Raw genomic sequence first — 15581 nt, 5'->3', positions numbered from 1 at the left:
CTCCACAACTTCTCCCATCTACCTAGAATGACTTTGTCACATCAAGCGCTAGCTGAGTTCATGTTCAGAAACCTAATGCAAGTGTCTAATCGAAAGTCTGTTTGATGTCAATTTGCAGATTATGCAGTTTATTAGTTTAGAAAATTGAGAAGATGCTAGTATGAGTCCTGATATGAAGCAGACATCTCTCCTATGGCCTTCCTGTGGAGCTCTGTTAACTTAAAGTGCATTCATGCTATCCCCTGGTTTTCTCAGATATAAATCATTGGGACTGAACATGTTATTTAAGTTCTCCAAGTACATAAAAAGTGCTTTGAGTGGAGCCGGGGTATTGGTGCTTCATAATGTGACCCTGACTTACCTTAATGTCATCAATCAGCAGCATAACATCTTGGGACAAGTAAAAGTCACTTAGATCAAACACTATTGGGTAGCACACCACCGTCTTGCCCAGGATGCGATAAATCTAAAGAGAGGGAGACGCACACACACACACACAGTATTGCATTAGAAGACAAATGGCTCACAAGTAGCCACGTATACATTATTCTGGGCAGCATATAAAACAAGCCATCAATCTGGCAATAGAAGGGGGCACCCAGGAGTTACATAACCACTCCTTATAACACACCCGCACATACAAGTGAGAGAAAATACAGAAAAATCTCTCTTGCACACAAACAGATTGTCAGAGTGCCACACACACTTGTACAGACAGACTGATGATGATAATGTCCTCTGGCAGGCTGCCGTCTTCCCCATAAATGTTCCATTATAATATTGTCTTAGCAATGCGTTTGCAGCCATGATTCATTTGTTTGGCGATGCCTTTGTTCGCGAAAGCTGCTATAGCTCAACTTATTTGGTCGTGCTGTGACCTTCATTTGGGAGAAAACATCAGCAAGAGACATTAGTGCACACAAAAAAACGTCGCCAGCACACACAGGCTGCATGACAGCAGCTTAGCATATTAAAATATAATAATTGCTGACACTATAAGCAACTTCTATTCAGCGTTCACTGATGAATTCTGCATGTCTGAAGAGAAAACACTGAAATTCTCCAATGTTGCCATAAACCTTGGAGCACTGGGAAATGTATGCAGATCAATCAACAAATGTGGGAGGTGAGTTCGTGGTCACCCATGACCCGTGCAACAGAGCTAAATGTAATGTACATATGTGTGTGCATGTACTGGTAGGTAGGGAAATGTGTGTGTGTGTGTGTGTGTATACATATTCAAATACCTTGCACGTCCCGATGCAGCCCACTGGCCTATCTGGACGCCCACTCAACCCCAGCTTCTTATTGATGGCAAGGAAACGGTACGCCTGCAGGAAGAGACACGCATTCACTTACAAACAAACGCCTTATCTGCAAAAACACAGCATACACATAATCTTCCTGCTAACATTTCTGATTCCACAGCAAACTACAATCCACATCTTTATGTGTACAAGTCCCTGCGATTCGCATCGGTGCGGCTTTGAGATTTAAAAATAAATAAATAAAAAAAACACTGTATTTGATATGAAATGTCATGCAGCACAGTTCCATTCCCCATAGTAATGAAAGCACAAGTTCAATATCTCCCTGTCCTACTGAGGACAGTTTTGTTGTTGAAGCTGAAATTACAGCAGCTCCATATGGCTGGAACACCTACTGATAATAATAGCTCTGTGTAAAGTTATGAGATGTGGATATAATGAAAAGGTCCCTGTGCTGCCATCAGCGGTGTGCTTAGTGGACACCAGCACACCCATGGGCAGAGCTGATAACACTGTTGCAGAAGACACCTGGCTGAAGCCTCAATAAAATAAATGAAATGACTATTTAGTTTGATTCTTTCCAGCCACTTAGCATATTACACAAATAGCTGACGTACCTTGTCTTAAAATAATGCAGGTGTTCTCATAGCTACTCATTCTATTGGCTGGCATTTCGACTGAAAAGAAGAGATTTTGCAAGCTGATGGTAGCTTGCCTCTAAGGATAAACTCAGACTAGCTGAGTCTAACTCATGTTCCATAAAATAACTACTACGGTAGATACACATCTAGGTATGCTAACACTAGAGCTCTATCATTCTGCATTTCTGGGGGGTCCAAAGCTTCAGTGCTTCAGTAGGATGTAGGATGTCGCCATGACGACAGTGCTTTTGTGCCATAATCAGTAGTAAAAAAAAAGACAAACCAAAAATCTGCTGAATGAATGTCCTTCTTGTGGTTTTGGAAAAACTATTAAACTTCACTGCATTTTTTAAAATGCAAACTTAGTGCCTATTTAATTAAGCATCTGTCTATTACAGTCCTGTGAAAGTTGCTTCCTGGGTGCAGCTTTCTCATGTTTTCCTGAATGAATAAAAGGGGATAAGCTGATTTAATCATGCAGCTTTTGATATTGGATTGCAAAAATGAAATTCTGATTTGGAGGCTTTTGATAAATGTAACCGCTGTTGTAGAAATTGTTTGATGTTATTCCAAGCAGCCAAAATAGCTTCAGAGCCCAGCTCCATCCCTGTGGTCTTACAAAATTACAATAGGAAGCCTGTGCTAAACCCTGAGGAGTTTGAGAGAGAGTGAATGTGAGACACTGTTGATTGCATTATGGGACATGTAGGATGCAGTGTTTTGACTTGGGCATTAAAATTAAAATGACCTATTCAATATTTTAACTAAATTTCATGAAAGTCATCAAATATATTTAAAGACAACACCTTTCACTCTGTCATGCTCTAATCCTCCTTCCAGCACCAGGACTGCAGGTGGTCCCTTATTTAAGGCCAGGGTGCGGCCTGCGGTTTAAGTCAGACGTCATTTCTTAAGACTCAGCCCGGTCCCACAGTCTCAAGGTGAAACCCCTGAGTCATATCTCAAGTATAAAGCAAGTTTATGAGCTGAAAACTGTTCACATCAGCAGAGCTGAGACGTCCAGCGCGCAGAGGCTAAAGGGGTGAGTATGGCTGTAATGCTCAGCTCCAACAGGGTTTGGCCGTGAAAGAAGAGTGGTTCAGGATAGCCGAGGTCAATTTAAATGGAGTAAGCCAAGTTAGACACATTATGATTCACCCACAAGTTCACAAAAAGCCTTAATCAACAGGAAAAAACGGCAAATAAATAGTACTGGTGCACAGGTGCAGTAGTGATTAAACACTTATTATCTCAAAGGGCAGAGAAGTTCATCAAAACAAAAAAAAAAGCTGCAGAAAAGGTCACAGCCTTCTCTCTCTGCTGACTCTGAAATACACTGTGAGGAGAACACAGTGGCTCCAGCCTTTCAGTTTACCGAGCATTTCTTTGGTAAATTCAAATAAAGGCTTCACACCATTGCACCGCTTGCTGTCAAAACACCCTGAAAGATGTGAAAGGAAAAGAAGGTGGACATTGATCTCCCACTCCTTGCTGGATCGAAGCCGAGCGGCAAGGCATGGACCACAACTTATTGTTCATGTGTTTATGTGCAACATAGGTGTATAATGTTACTGACGTGTCTAGCTGAGATCGCCTTTGTATGAACTCTACATTCAAATACCTTCTATTGTGATACAGCATCTGCCAGTCAAACCCCTACTTGCCGCATTCTCCCATCATCAAACCTAATGCAATACATGCTGTTAACCAAAAGGTGGAGCTCTGCTACTCCTGTGTACCCCTCAGCTTACTGAATACTACAGGACAAAGCAGGGGCTGTACCATTTAATAAGAAATTACACTAAAAGGGGAAAAGTACCCTTTAAATATTGTCAAATAAGGAATGTGTGTATACTATATAAAGTAAAAAAGGTTAATAGAGGATTATGTGACACTACAAAGCACTGCCCTAACAGGCACAGATGAAACCTGGAGGAGAAGAGCCAGGGGATGTCGGAAAAACCTCTGCACCCAATACTTCCTGCGTGCAGAATACCAATGAAGAACGACAACACGCAGGGAGCCTATCAAAGCATCCTTTTCATTCCTTTACATTTTCACTGACCAAAGCACAAACTGCAAGGCGCAAGCCTGACAGGTGGGAAACTTAATAGAAAGTTGTACTTAAAGGCTGCATGTTACACTTCTGCAATGGGTACAAAGTAAAAAAAAAAAAAGAACTATTCTCTGACAAACTCTGCAGGATAGGAACACTTATTTATCACTGCTGGGTTGGTGCCCTAAATAATATAAATGCAACTGTTGTGAGTCACAAAATGTGCAGAACAAATTTACTTTTACAGCAGATACTGTCATTTAGAGGGATTTATAGAAAACATGCAGGTTAGAGCTTTTGCCAAACAACTCGAAAGCATACTGTGAGTGGCTATTGAATTTGGGATTACATCTTGTGGTTTTCAGACCTTATCTGTTAGCATGTGTGTATTTTTTATGTCTCCTTTTGGACAATACTTCCACAACCCCATATGTGCATTGACAGAGTTGTTGTTCACTGAAAATACAGTACTGTAAGTAGGCAAATACACTGTGCATAGCATTGTGCGAAGCTACAACAAAGGAGGTTAGGAAACATAGTTCAGTGTCAGATCCAGGATTCTATTCAGGCTGCATTGTGAACCAGCTTTTGTACTCTCTGACAGATAGTTAAGGGGGCCTGGGAGTTTGCTAATCCAGTCTGCATGTGTTTTGTGGACATAGAGAAGGCTTATGACTGGCTCCCCCAGGCTATGTCTGCATCCTCAGCATCATTAAGTCAGACTAGTTGGACTGCAGCAGACCTTGTCTCCAGTCCTGCTGTGGATTTTCATGGAGGAGGATTGTGACATGTCACACAGGTGATGTATATATTCAGCACAGTTAGGTGTCATCCCTGCTTGCAGATGATGACGTCATTCAGTTCAGGCGGTTCATGCACCTGATAAGGTGTCCCCCTCTAGAGGTTTACTAGTCACTGGGCAGAGGCACTAAGGCTGACCCAGGAGGATTAGATCTCTCAGCCAGTCTGGGAACAGGTGTGGGACAAAGTTACAGGGGAGGTCTAGGAGTCTTATTTTCCCCGACTGCTACCAAGCACCAAAGCACTCTGGAGAACAGGCTGATGGATTGTAGGCTTGGTAAAGGAGAGGAAGTATGACAGCAGTGACCACCGACTCTTTCAGAATATTTGTTTTGCTTGGTTTTATGTAAATTACTGTTGATCACCTCACACAGTGAAGAAGTTTCAAAAACTTGCATAAAACCAAAGCACACATGCACACACAAACACAAATAGGAAGACTTTGTTTTTACTTTCCGAGCGTTTCAGATGGTTTCTCTCAGTAAATACATTTTGTGCCACCCCTTTCAAATTGCTTGTAACTTGAATGAGGAAAAAACATCAGTCTCAACAAACACAATGTTGTCCACAGGGACCTTCCCTCTGACTATCAGATATGAAACAGCTAAAAAGGAAGGCTATTTTGGGGCAAAGCAATGATTTGCAAGAGAGGGGATAAGCTTTAGGGGTGCACGGGTGGGAATAACACACAGCAAATGTAATTGCCACTCTTCCATCGTCAGGCAGCTGTTGTCAACACAATCAAATGTCTGCGAGAAACGAGAGGTGAGGTGAGCAAATGCCGCCTGCAGCAACGGAGATGGTGGTGACTCCGAGATAAACAGATTCTGTCGTGGAAGAAACGTCTGTCTGGGCTTTTGGATTTAATATTCAACACAGCGCCCGCTCTGACTCACAATTGCACATCCATCTGAGAGGCTGAGCAGCACACAGCAGAAAGAAGCTACAGAAGGAGAAAAGTAACGGGTTTGACAGCTCAAAGGCAGATGATGGACCTGGAGGGGAGGATTTGTTTGGTGTAATCGGGGTGGGGCAGGATGTACACCTAGAGGGGGAGAACTGGGGCGGGGGTGTGGGGTAAAGGAGGCACAAAGGCCTAAAGGAAGTGAACAGAGAGGTGACATGATAGAAGAAAATGGCTGTTTGTCGAACATAGGGATGAGAATAGATGCCATAAAGCACGCATGACAGATGAGGAGTAGAGGTGAGGCAGGAGACCAGGGTTTGAGTGACGGATATGATAGAAGAGAGACAGAAGACATGCAGAGATGGCAGACTTCAAACAATACACTTGCAGATGAGGGACAGTATCTAAGGGGGAGAGACCAGGACTTGAGTGACGGATGTAAATGGGAGCGAAACTGAAGTTGGTCGTTAGGTAGTGCTCAGTGTCACAGACGTGACAGTACAAATGGTGTAATCTGCAGAAGATGAAAGAAGCAGAGTGGACAGGATGAAAATTGCAGCTAGGACAAGTTACAGAAGATTTGTTTCCTTTCTATGGAAAAGGAATGGATCATACAGACACGTCATCTCATTGGATGTTCAAAAAGACTATAAAACTCTACTGCTTTATCTAGGAGCAGCAGTACTCCCATCCTGGCCCCAACTTTTATTTTAAACCAGCACATCTTCCTAACTTTGAGTCACAATGGTGCAGGAGCGATGCGTAAAAAGGCAGAGAACCAACATTTGATGATCAGTCTTTGAGCTTCACTCTTAAATGTTAAGGTACTTGTGACTTTCGTAGCTTAAAGTTGAACCTGAAAAGATTCAATAAGGGATTGGAAAGGATTTAGATTTGATGAGTAGATTTGCTGGTGGATTCAGGTTTGATGAAATGTTATTGAACCCAAACTCTTTTGTAGAGAATGGCAATTTATAATGAAAACAACAACATCAGGGGTTTCTATAGCTCATATCCTCTGAGATACACACTTTACAGTCTTCTGCTTACACAGACGCTATAAAGAAGGATGACTGCTGAAACATTCCTCATAAACAAAAGGATCACTCTACTCCAACAGACCTTTACAGCCTTGACAGTGTACATAACACCAGAGAAAAGAAAGCAACGCACAAAGAATATTAAAACTTCAACTGAATTATTATTCATAATGCCCATTAAGCTCATGTTTTTCAAGCATTTTTATTAGTTCCTCTGAGTTTTTAAAGTTATTGGGATTTCATCCAGGGCAGCTCCTTTATATGTATTTTTTTATTAAACGATCTTCAAACTGATCTGCTTGTGTTGAACGCACAATGTTCCAACGACTCAAAGACTGAAGCAGCTGTGAGGGTTACAACTGAAGTGATTCCAAATTTCCTGCACACAACAACCCTCATTTAAAAATATCCTTCATCTCTTTCACGACTGTTTTAAGCAGTCTTCTGAGAACAAATTTGGAAACGGTTCAGCTCCAATTCACCGCAGTGACAGCTCCACCATTATGTTGATCAATCAATGTGAACAATGACTCTTTGACTAATCAATCACTACAACCGCAGTACAGCCGTGCTGAGTGATGGAACAATCAAGAAGAATATCTTTAAGCAGGATCTCTTGGGTTGACAGGTAGATGGGGTGACTGAGCCAAGATCTACTAGAATATTGATAGATAAATGCTGAAATGCAATCTGGCTGATTTGTGTAGATTTGATGGGGTGGCATCAATAAATCTATCGCGGTTTCCTTCCTTCAAATTTCCTCACAATCACTCAGAGCAGACAGGAATTACTGGGAATGCCATTTTTGAAGATAAGGAAAAGCCCTTAAATCATTCAACTGTATAACATGTCTGCAATCAGTTAGACTTCAATGGACCATGGAACAATAATCCCTCCCCGTGATCAATGATTGCCCAGTCAGAGCCTAGCAGCTGTGAGTGTGCACAGTAGATCTGTAAATCATTGAATTTCTCCATAAGGTTGTATGCAGTTCATATTCATAGTTTGGAAGTGTGCATGGCTACGTGGTTACCATGATAGTCAACTTTGCCATGTGAGACTAGAAAGCTACTTAAGTGAAAACAGTGCAGGCCTTTAACAATGTTTTTGACCAACGTTACCTTGACAAGTTCCTTCTGGGGCCAGATCTGGATGGGCTCCACTTGCTGGGGTGTTTGGGTCTGAATGCCATAGGTGTTCAAAAATACCTGCAGTCTACAGACACACAGAGACACACAACTTCAAAATTATATCAAGAGCAGCTGCCACAACTGTTGTTTTGTGTGGATGACACTGTTAACTTGCTTAATTTAAATGCAACATTCAGCTACACTCTCTTGTCATTGATAAACAGTGTGTTTTTGATGGTTCTGCTTACAACTACCTAATAATTCAATATATCTGACAGTTTAAAAGTGTATGGTATTCCTCAAAGATCAATAAAAGGTCCTCTGCTAATTGTGGAATGTGCACCACACATTTTAAGAGTAATGAGCTGTGCTAGGTAAACGCTAACCCTAAAAAACACAGGGGAGACACATTAGGGCAGAGAGAGCAATCACATATGAGGGGAAAACACTAGGAAGTAAGGCAGGTGAGGATACACACGAGAGACAAGACTTTCAAAATAAGACATGAAATCACTACCAAAACATGGCAAAACAAAAAAAAATACAGTACACCAAAATAACCAGAAATACAACAAAAAAACAAAGATTAAAATAAAAACAAACCCAGGTAAACATAGGATAATGGCAGATTGATGGCAACATTTTGTTTGGTCATGTTTGAGGATTGTTTTGAGAGAGTAAATTTCACTGTTGTGGCCCTTTATGCATGTGTTTTGATCTTAGATTTCTCTTGCAAAATAGTTTTCTCTATATATTTATATATTTTAGATATTTGGACAAGACAACGTTAGCTTTGTAAGCAACCTAGTTCTGAAAATCCTCTGTGCAATCTTCTTTTATTAGATGAACTTTTTGGTTCAATGTCTCTGCAGTGCGATTAAAATGTGGGCTCTATGCTCTTCCATGACCACCCATTGATTACATTCTTCCCACTTATAGTACCATTATCCTGTTGAAACTTAAAACAGAATGTCTTAACATTATCTACGTACACTAAGTACACTTTGACATCATGCAGAATTCGGAGCTGAATAACTGACACCTAACCCCTGGTTTATTAAAACTGAAAGACCATAAAATAAGGCCTTTATCTTTAAGTATTGTTTTAAAAAGGGTTAAATGTTTACTTGTCCAAACATGTTGAAATAAGCCTTTTACAAGTAGCTGCTGGCTGTTTAAAGCTGATAAGCGTCTCCTCTGTTTGCTGAAGCTAAACATCCCTAAACTGATAAACCCATACCAGCCTAAAATCACACACAAAGCTGTAGCCCAGCAGCTATATTACAAATCTTGACTTACACTCTTATGTATTGCTGTTGAACTGCAGCGTTATGCCTTAACAGCAGCGAGACAGACAATGCAACGGTGATGGGGTAATTGAAGCTACAGGTTAACAGGCTTGGCAGAGTCATTTGACACTGTTTAACAGACACCCACTCACACTCCTACACATGTATAAATACATGCATACACATGCACACATGTGCTAACACAAAACCCAACAATGTGATAGATGATGGCAAAGGTTAGGCTGAGATTCGGCTTTACAAGCTCAATGCATTCACAGCATTGAGAGAGCTGACAGGAAAGAGGAGTGGAAAATTACCTCCGTTTATGACCTTCAACACATTAAGAGACACACATTACCTCTGGCTCTCCGCTATCAGGGCCACGTGAATCACAACATCATTCTCTATGGGACCCTGTGAAAGAGAGAGAGAGCAGTGAGATTAAAATTACCTGCATTAAGGTACATTGAGAGTGGTATCACACTAAACCTTATACTTTGTGTACTTTCCATGTTCTCTGATGTTTTTGCATGATTGCTTATTACTTTACTTCATTGCTTTGGTGATGCATTCTTGCCAAAAAGGAAAGCTGAATTGACTAGAATTGAATTTGATTGCGTGACTGTGCCTGTTGTGTGTGACAGAGAGAAAGAGAAAAAGAGAGAGAGAGGAGCTAAAAATCAAAATTCAGCTCATTCCCTCTATAATAACAATAGCCGGTGTTATTGCTACCTCTACACTCCCACAATTGAAATGAAAATAAAACTCTGAATCACTAACAAAATGTTGATGGCAAATGCAGAGACCAGCCAGGAGGAAAGGAAATGAGAGTTAGGAAGGAGGAGAGAGGTGCACGAGGGAAGAAGGAGCAAAGATGGAGATAAACATGAGCCTGTTGGTCCCAACATACAGGAATGATAGTTTAAACATGATTAAATGAAGCAAATACAAACATCAGATATTCACCCTACACCATGTTTTTTTTAAGATCTGTGTCGTTGGAGTTGCTTTCAGTTGCATTTAAAACAATGACAATGACAGAGCCTCCCACACAGAGGCAGGACATGGACCACCAGGTCTGAGAAATTAAGACCAAGTTGAGGTATCAAAAACTGCAGTTCCACCTGCAGCCTTTAGGGGCTGTTCCAAATAGTGAGTCATTTTTTATAGATTCCCATGATATAATGTATGATGGTTTAGACACAAAAAGGTGACAATCACAGCCTCCTACAGGGACTCAACATTGCCCCTCAGAAACCTACTGATTACGTCATGAAATATTTATGGTTTTACAGTATATGGTATCAATAAAACTGCACAATAACTAGTGTAAAAGCATCAGAATGCAGCAACACATCAGTTGTGTTGCCTGCAGTGTGAATGCAGAGACACAGGGGGAGTAAAGAAAAAAAAAACATTTGAGAGGTTTTCTCTGCAGGTTTCTCGGACCCTTTGGGCTTGAGGACAATCAGCGAAAAAAAACGCAGACAAGAAAAATAACAACTGTTTGTCTTGTAGTGGGGGCACCTGAACACTGAATACATCACATAGAAATGAAGCAGAGCATACACAGTAACTGTAACAATGTGTTTTTGGAAGAAAAAAATAGAATACCTGTGCTGAATTACCATCATCTTCAGTAAAAGAAGACGCCTTTGTTGCTCTGTCAGTCTTTTATTTACCCCATTTCCCTGTAGGTTTTTACTGTATGTGTGTTAAGAAGTATATTTCTTTCTGTTTCCTCTGGAGAGTTGTGTACATTGTTATATCCATGCACATTTAAATCTCTGTGTTTGTGTGCTCTGTTGCCTTTAATCATCTCATGCTTTATTTGCATGTAATTGTGTGTGTGGACGACCACCATCATATCATATGCCTACACTTGCTATATATTAACACAAGCATGAATGCACAGATTAACAGAGTCATATTTAGCATTACAGTACAAATGAACAACACACATAAGCATGCATGCGTCATGGATGCACACATACACAGAAAAACACTGGGAGCCATTTTGTTTTGGTCGATAAGAGCGGGTTTTAGCCAACAACCTTGTTATCATCAATCAGAGTGTGGAGAGAGAACAGAGAGGAGGCAGTCACTTGTTAGGACAAAAACACACATCTCCCCTGATTAATAGGGGAGCAATTGCTTCTAAAATGCTGCAATGCAACTCTGTCATTAACGCAGAGCTCTAAACAGACAGAAAGGAATCACTTGGAAGTGGAGAAGATATGAAAATACATAAAGGAGACACAGGAGATGTGTGCTCCCTCTGTACTGTCGACACATGGCAGAACAACCGCAGAGAGGAAAATGAGACGAGTCTTCAAATGTTCCTTTAAACATCCTTTTTTCAGCAGCACCCTAAAAACATCAATGTAGTGTGACCAAAATGTTGTGGAGTCTGAGGAGAAAATGGAGAAGAAAAGACATGTCACCTCACCACGGGGGTGGTTAACGAATCATACTGAACCTTGGATGAACCCGACAGAGCGAGACCTTCTTCAAACTAACTAACAAAATGACAAAAACAGAACCAATGAGTTGCAGCTTAAGACAGGTGATTCAATTCTAAAACGTAACTTAACATAACAGTAAACATTGCAACAGGAAAGCTGCTAAGAACTGACTCCGTCCTGCACTGCTTTTAGACCATGTGAATCAAATATTACTTGATGGAATAATGTGCTGTCCTCCCCTCACCGCACTGCCTCCACCTACGCATGAAACCTATGTGCTAACCTACAAGCACAGCAAGTTCAAGCAGCTTCTCCTGGGTGTTGCTACTAGAAGTCAAGGCAGGCTGGAGTATAGATGAGCAAGCCGCTAACATGAATTGCATCACTCGAACTAGAAAGAACTACTACTGAAATGCACTCAACATAACTGACTGATATGTGTAGGCTACAACAGCATCCAAATGGATACTTTACTAGTGTGTAAGCACCGGGGATGCACTGCAAAAGGGTTAATATGACTGATCTGAATTAAAATGAATAAACATAGTGCACAACTAGGGTCTGGCTGTATTGATTATTGTTACACTTCCTTTAATATGTATGACAGCTCTCAGTATTAAGAAGGCTGTTGCCTGTGATAGTGGTAGCACAGACTACTGCATTTTCTTACTGCATATCATGCACTACAGGTGCAAAAGTGATCAAACATCAGGCAGAAAGGATGAGAGCAGAGAAATGTTCTGTGGTCAGCACCTGCAGAACCTCTGCTTTATAGGGCTGTCTTGATCACTGCCTCATTTCCACCTGTTGTCTGTTCCATTTGCACAACAGCAGCTGAAACTGATTCACAATCAGTGTTGATCCTAACTGGACAGGCTGATTTCACAGAAGAGTGACTGACTTGGAGTTACATTGAGTTCTTTAAGTGTTCCCTTTATTTTTTTGAGCAGTGAAATTTAGAAGCGCCTGTGACATCAAAGGCTACTTTGAGTCCATGTGGGAGGCTTTAACCATTACCATTACAGTAGTGTCATAGACCAATTAAACCAAATAAATACAGGCAAAGAGGTGGAGGGCGAGGAGAGCTGAAGCAGGAAGCTTGTGATGTCAGTTGGAGGAATTTTAAGTCTTGATCTATTCAAAACAAGCAAATTCCATCAAATCATGCTTACATTCGCTCAACCTCAGAGCATTAGAGCCAGGCACTAATCAGGCATCCAGCTGGCATATGTTGGACAAGATATACAGTCTGCTGCTGCTGGAATGTGGCCATTGTATCAAGCCTCATCGTCCTTAAACATGCCTTAAACTGTGGAAACTAAATGACTCCAAAGGAATTCTAAAGTTGATATATACATCATTTTTTACAGCATTTAGGAATTCTAGTATAATAAAGTTTTAGAAATCTATGACTTTGTGAATACTTCTCTGGGTCACAGGGCAGTGAGTTTAAGCCGCCAGTTTTAAATGCTCCTCTGATAACTCCTGCTTCCTGAGGGGAAATCAGTAAACCAGGCCTGAACACTGGATACTGGATACCTAAACACTGTGCTCAGGAGGGCAGAAGCAGAGACCTCAGAGCTGCCATGAAGTAGAACTTGAGCCTGAACTAGCATCATTATTATAGCACCACACCGATTATTAATCACATCATGTGTTTTGCATCCATGTTTCTTCACTGAATTGATATGAAAATGTGAATTATTCATTCCCGATCTAAGCAAATAAAGTGGTGAAGCATTTACTGCTAACTCAAAATCCCTTGTAGGAGGAAGTGCAGACCATCAATAAGGTCCAAACCAGCACATGGGGAGAGCAGTGTGGCTGGAAGATAATTACACACACAAACGTCTGGCCAAGGGCTTTAAATATGGAAATGAAAACAACAGAAACTCAGCAAAGATGGTCAGATGGTGAACATCCAGCTGAGTCTGGTCTGGTTTAACCAGGGTGGATTTATTAAAGAGGCTTAAATCAATAGTCAGCCACAGAACTAACCTTAATGTGGCTGACACACAACGTAGTGCTGCAACAGCTAAAAGACACGCGTCTACAAAATCAAAGCTCAGCAGTACAGGCCTGGGACACAAGACCAAAAGGAGGAATTTATGTGCTTAAAAGAATAATAAAAGCATTCGCAGTCAAATGTAACTTCTAAAAAAAAGATTAGATGTTGAAAAAATGAGTGGGTGGTGCTGTTTCTGTGAAGGTAGCAGAAAAATCCAAAGAAAGTGAGATAAATGAGAGAAAGATACAAAACAGGTGAGAGAGGGGAGGGGATGGAGTCAGAGAGCTGTATTTGTTTTGTCTTATGCTAATAACACAGTGTTTTAACTGTGTGTGTGTGTTAGTACATGCACAACAACTCCAGGCACTTCTCCCTGACAGGAAAAACAAACACTTTTGTTTACCTACGCGCAAACAAAAACACAATGACTAATGAAAGAGGCGCATTAATAAATAGAGGTGGCATACATCTGTCATGGAAACTAAACAAATTAAAATAAATGCTCCTGTAAAGAAAGGGACAGAAAAAACACATGTTCAGGGGAGTAAATACAATGCTTTTCTGGACTGGGTACTGTCACACGTTGGCAACTAAATGATGAATAAAATAAAAATCTGCAGATAATGATGCTGAAAGGGATGCGGTGCTACATGGCTTCAGAGCATCAAAAAGCAGAATAAGCTACAATCCAAACAGACAAGAAGATGGAAAAAAAGGATAAAAGTCATGTTAAAAAGAAGACATGCTGGTAAGAAGTGAGCGTCTGCAGAGGTCTGCAGCAGGCCTGCCTGATGCCCCCTCACTGATACCATCGCACTAAACCTGACAAAGTGAAAAGCCATTTGCTGGAGAATGCTGCTGAGAGGCCCTGCAGAACAGAAATGAATTTCAGCTCCGCTTCATTTGACTTTTCCCTCAAAATTAAAAGCACTGAGTTGTAAAGAAGCAGTCCTCTTTTTCATCACTTTTTTGTTCTCTCTCTCTTTCTCCACCCAGCCTTGTTCCCTTTCTTTCTCTTCTTCCTATTTATTCTGACATTCTTTCCATGACTCTCTGTCCGTGTTTCTTCCTCTTTTACATGCATTTACTCGTTTTATTGTGACCATCTATCCTTAATTTATTTTCTTCTGTCTTTCTGTTTCCCATGCCATCCTTCCCCTTCTTTCCATCACACCTAAAACAAGCCTGTAGCTGCAGTTCCTTAAAGGATGCTGGTTACTCTGACCTAACGTTCAGCCACGATCACAAGATGGACTGTTGTGTGTTGTGTGTGACTTTCCTTGTACTTTTGCATTTTTCTACTCTTCTTCCTGCATATCCTTCACTCCATCTTTCCTACCCACCCAGGTTCCTATCCTCCCTTCTTCATCCTTCTTCTTTCTTCCTGTGTTTTTGCTTGCTTGTTGTGGCCTTCTTTTCTTCCCTTCAGGGTTTTGTTTCCCTTTGTCGGTATTTCAAATCTATCTTTTGACCTTCTGCTCTTTTTTTTTCCTTTTGCTTATCCCTTTCAGTCCCTTCCGTTCTTTTCTCTGACCATCCAACCTGTATATTTCCTTTCCTTTTTTTCTGTATCTGGTTGTATCTCTCTCTGTGTTTATTGCACTGCCTCTACATTTCCTGACAATGTTCCCCCCTGGTATTCTTTCCTCTCCTTCCTCTGTCACTCAGGTGTCTCACCACAAACGGTACCTCACAGACCGGGATCCGATATGTTTCTGTCACAGCACTCCCGCCCATGACACAATCAAAACTCAAACACCGGATGCAAATGACTTGAACTAGCAGCAGCAGATTTATGTACACAGCTTCAGGTCTATAAATCAGGTAGCTGACGGGGCATCAACTCATCCTTTTCCTTGAAACCTTTTCCTCTATCACACACAGTGATTTATTAACAAATGTGTTAAAGACTACTATTAATATTTAATTACATTTCAGAGACATAAAAAATAAACAACAACAAAAAAACTTCTACA

General features: G+C 41.0%; 1 protein-coding gene across 3 annotated transcripts in view; it reads right to left on the bottom strand.

Annotated features, from left to right (window-relative positions):
* phkb (phosphorylase kinase, beta) overlaps nucleotides 1-15581 on the bottom strand; it is a 76082-nt gene that overhangs the window by 11341 nt on the left and 49160 nt on the right. For all 3 annotated transcript variants that reach the window (XM_028401227.1, XM_028401226.1, XM_028401225.1), the window contains 4 exons: nucleotides 9491-9546; nucleotides 7835-7928; nucleotides 1248-1331; nucleotides 362-466 (listed from right to left, as the gene is read on the bottom strand). In XM_028401227.1, coding sequence (XP_028257028.1) covers nucleotides 362-466; nucleotides 1248-1331; nucleotides 7835-7928; nucleotides 9491-9546 — 339 coding nt within the window. The remainder of the gene's footprint in view (nucleotides 1-361; nucleotides 467-1247; nucleotides 1332-7834; nucleotides 7929-9490; nucleotides 9547-15581) is intronic.

The sequence above is a fragment of the Parambassis ranga genome, chromosome 3 (assembly GCF_900634625.1).
Source record: "Parambassis ranga chromosome 3, fParRan2.1, whole genome shotgun sequence".
Classification (NCBI taxonomy): Eukaryota; Metazoa; Chordata; class Actinopteri; family Ambassidae; genus Parambassis; species Parambassis ranga.
The sequence above is the reverse complement of the archived record's forward strand: the minus strand, read 5'-3'. Positions and strand labels throughout refer to the sequence as shown.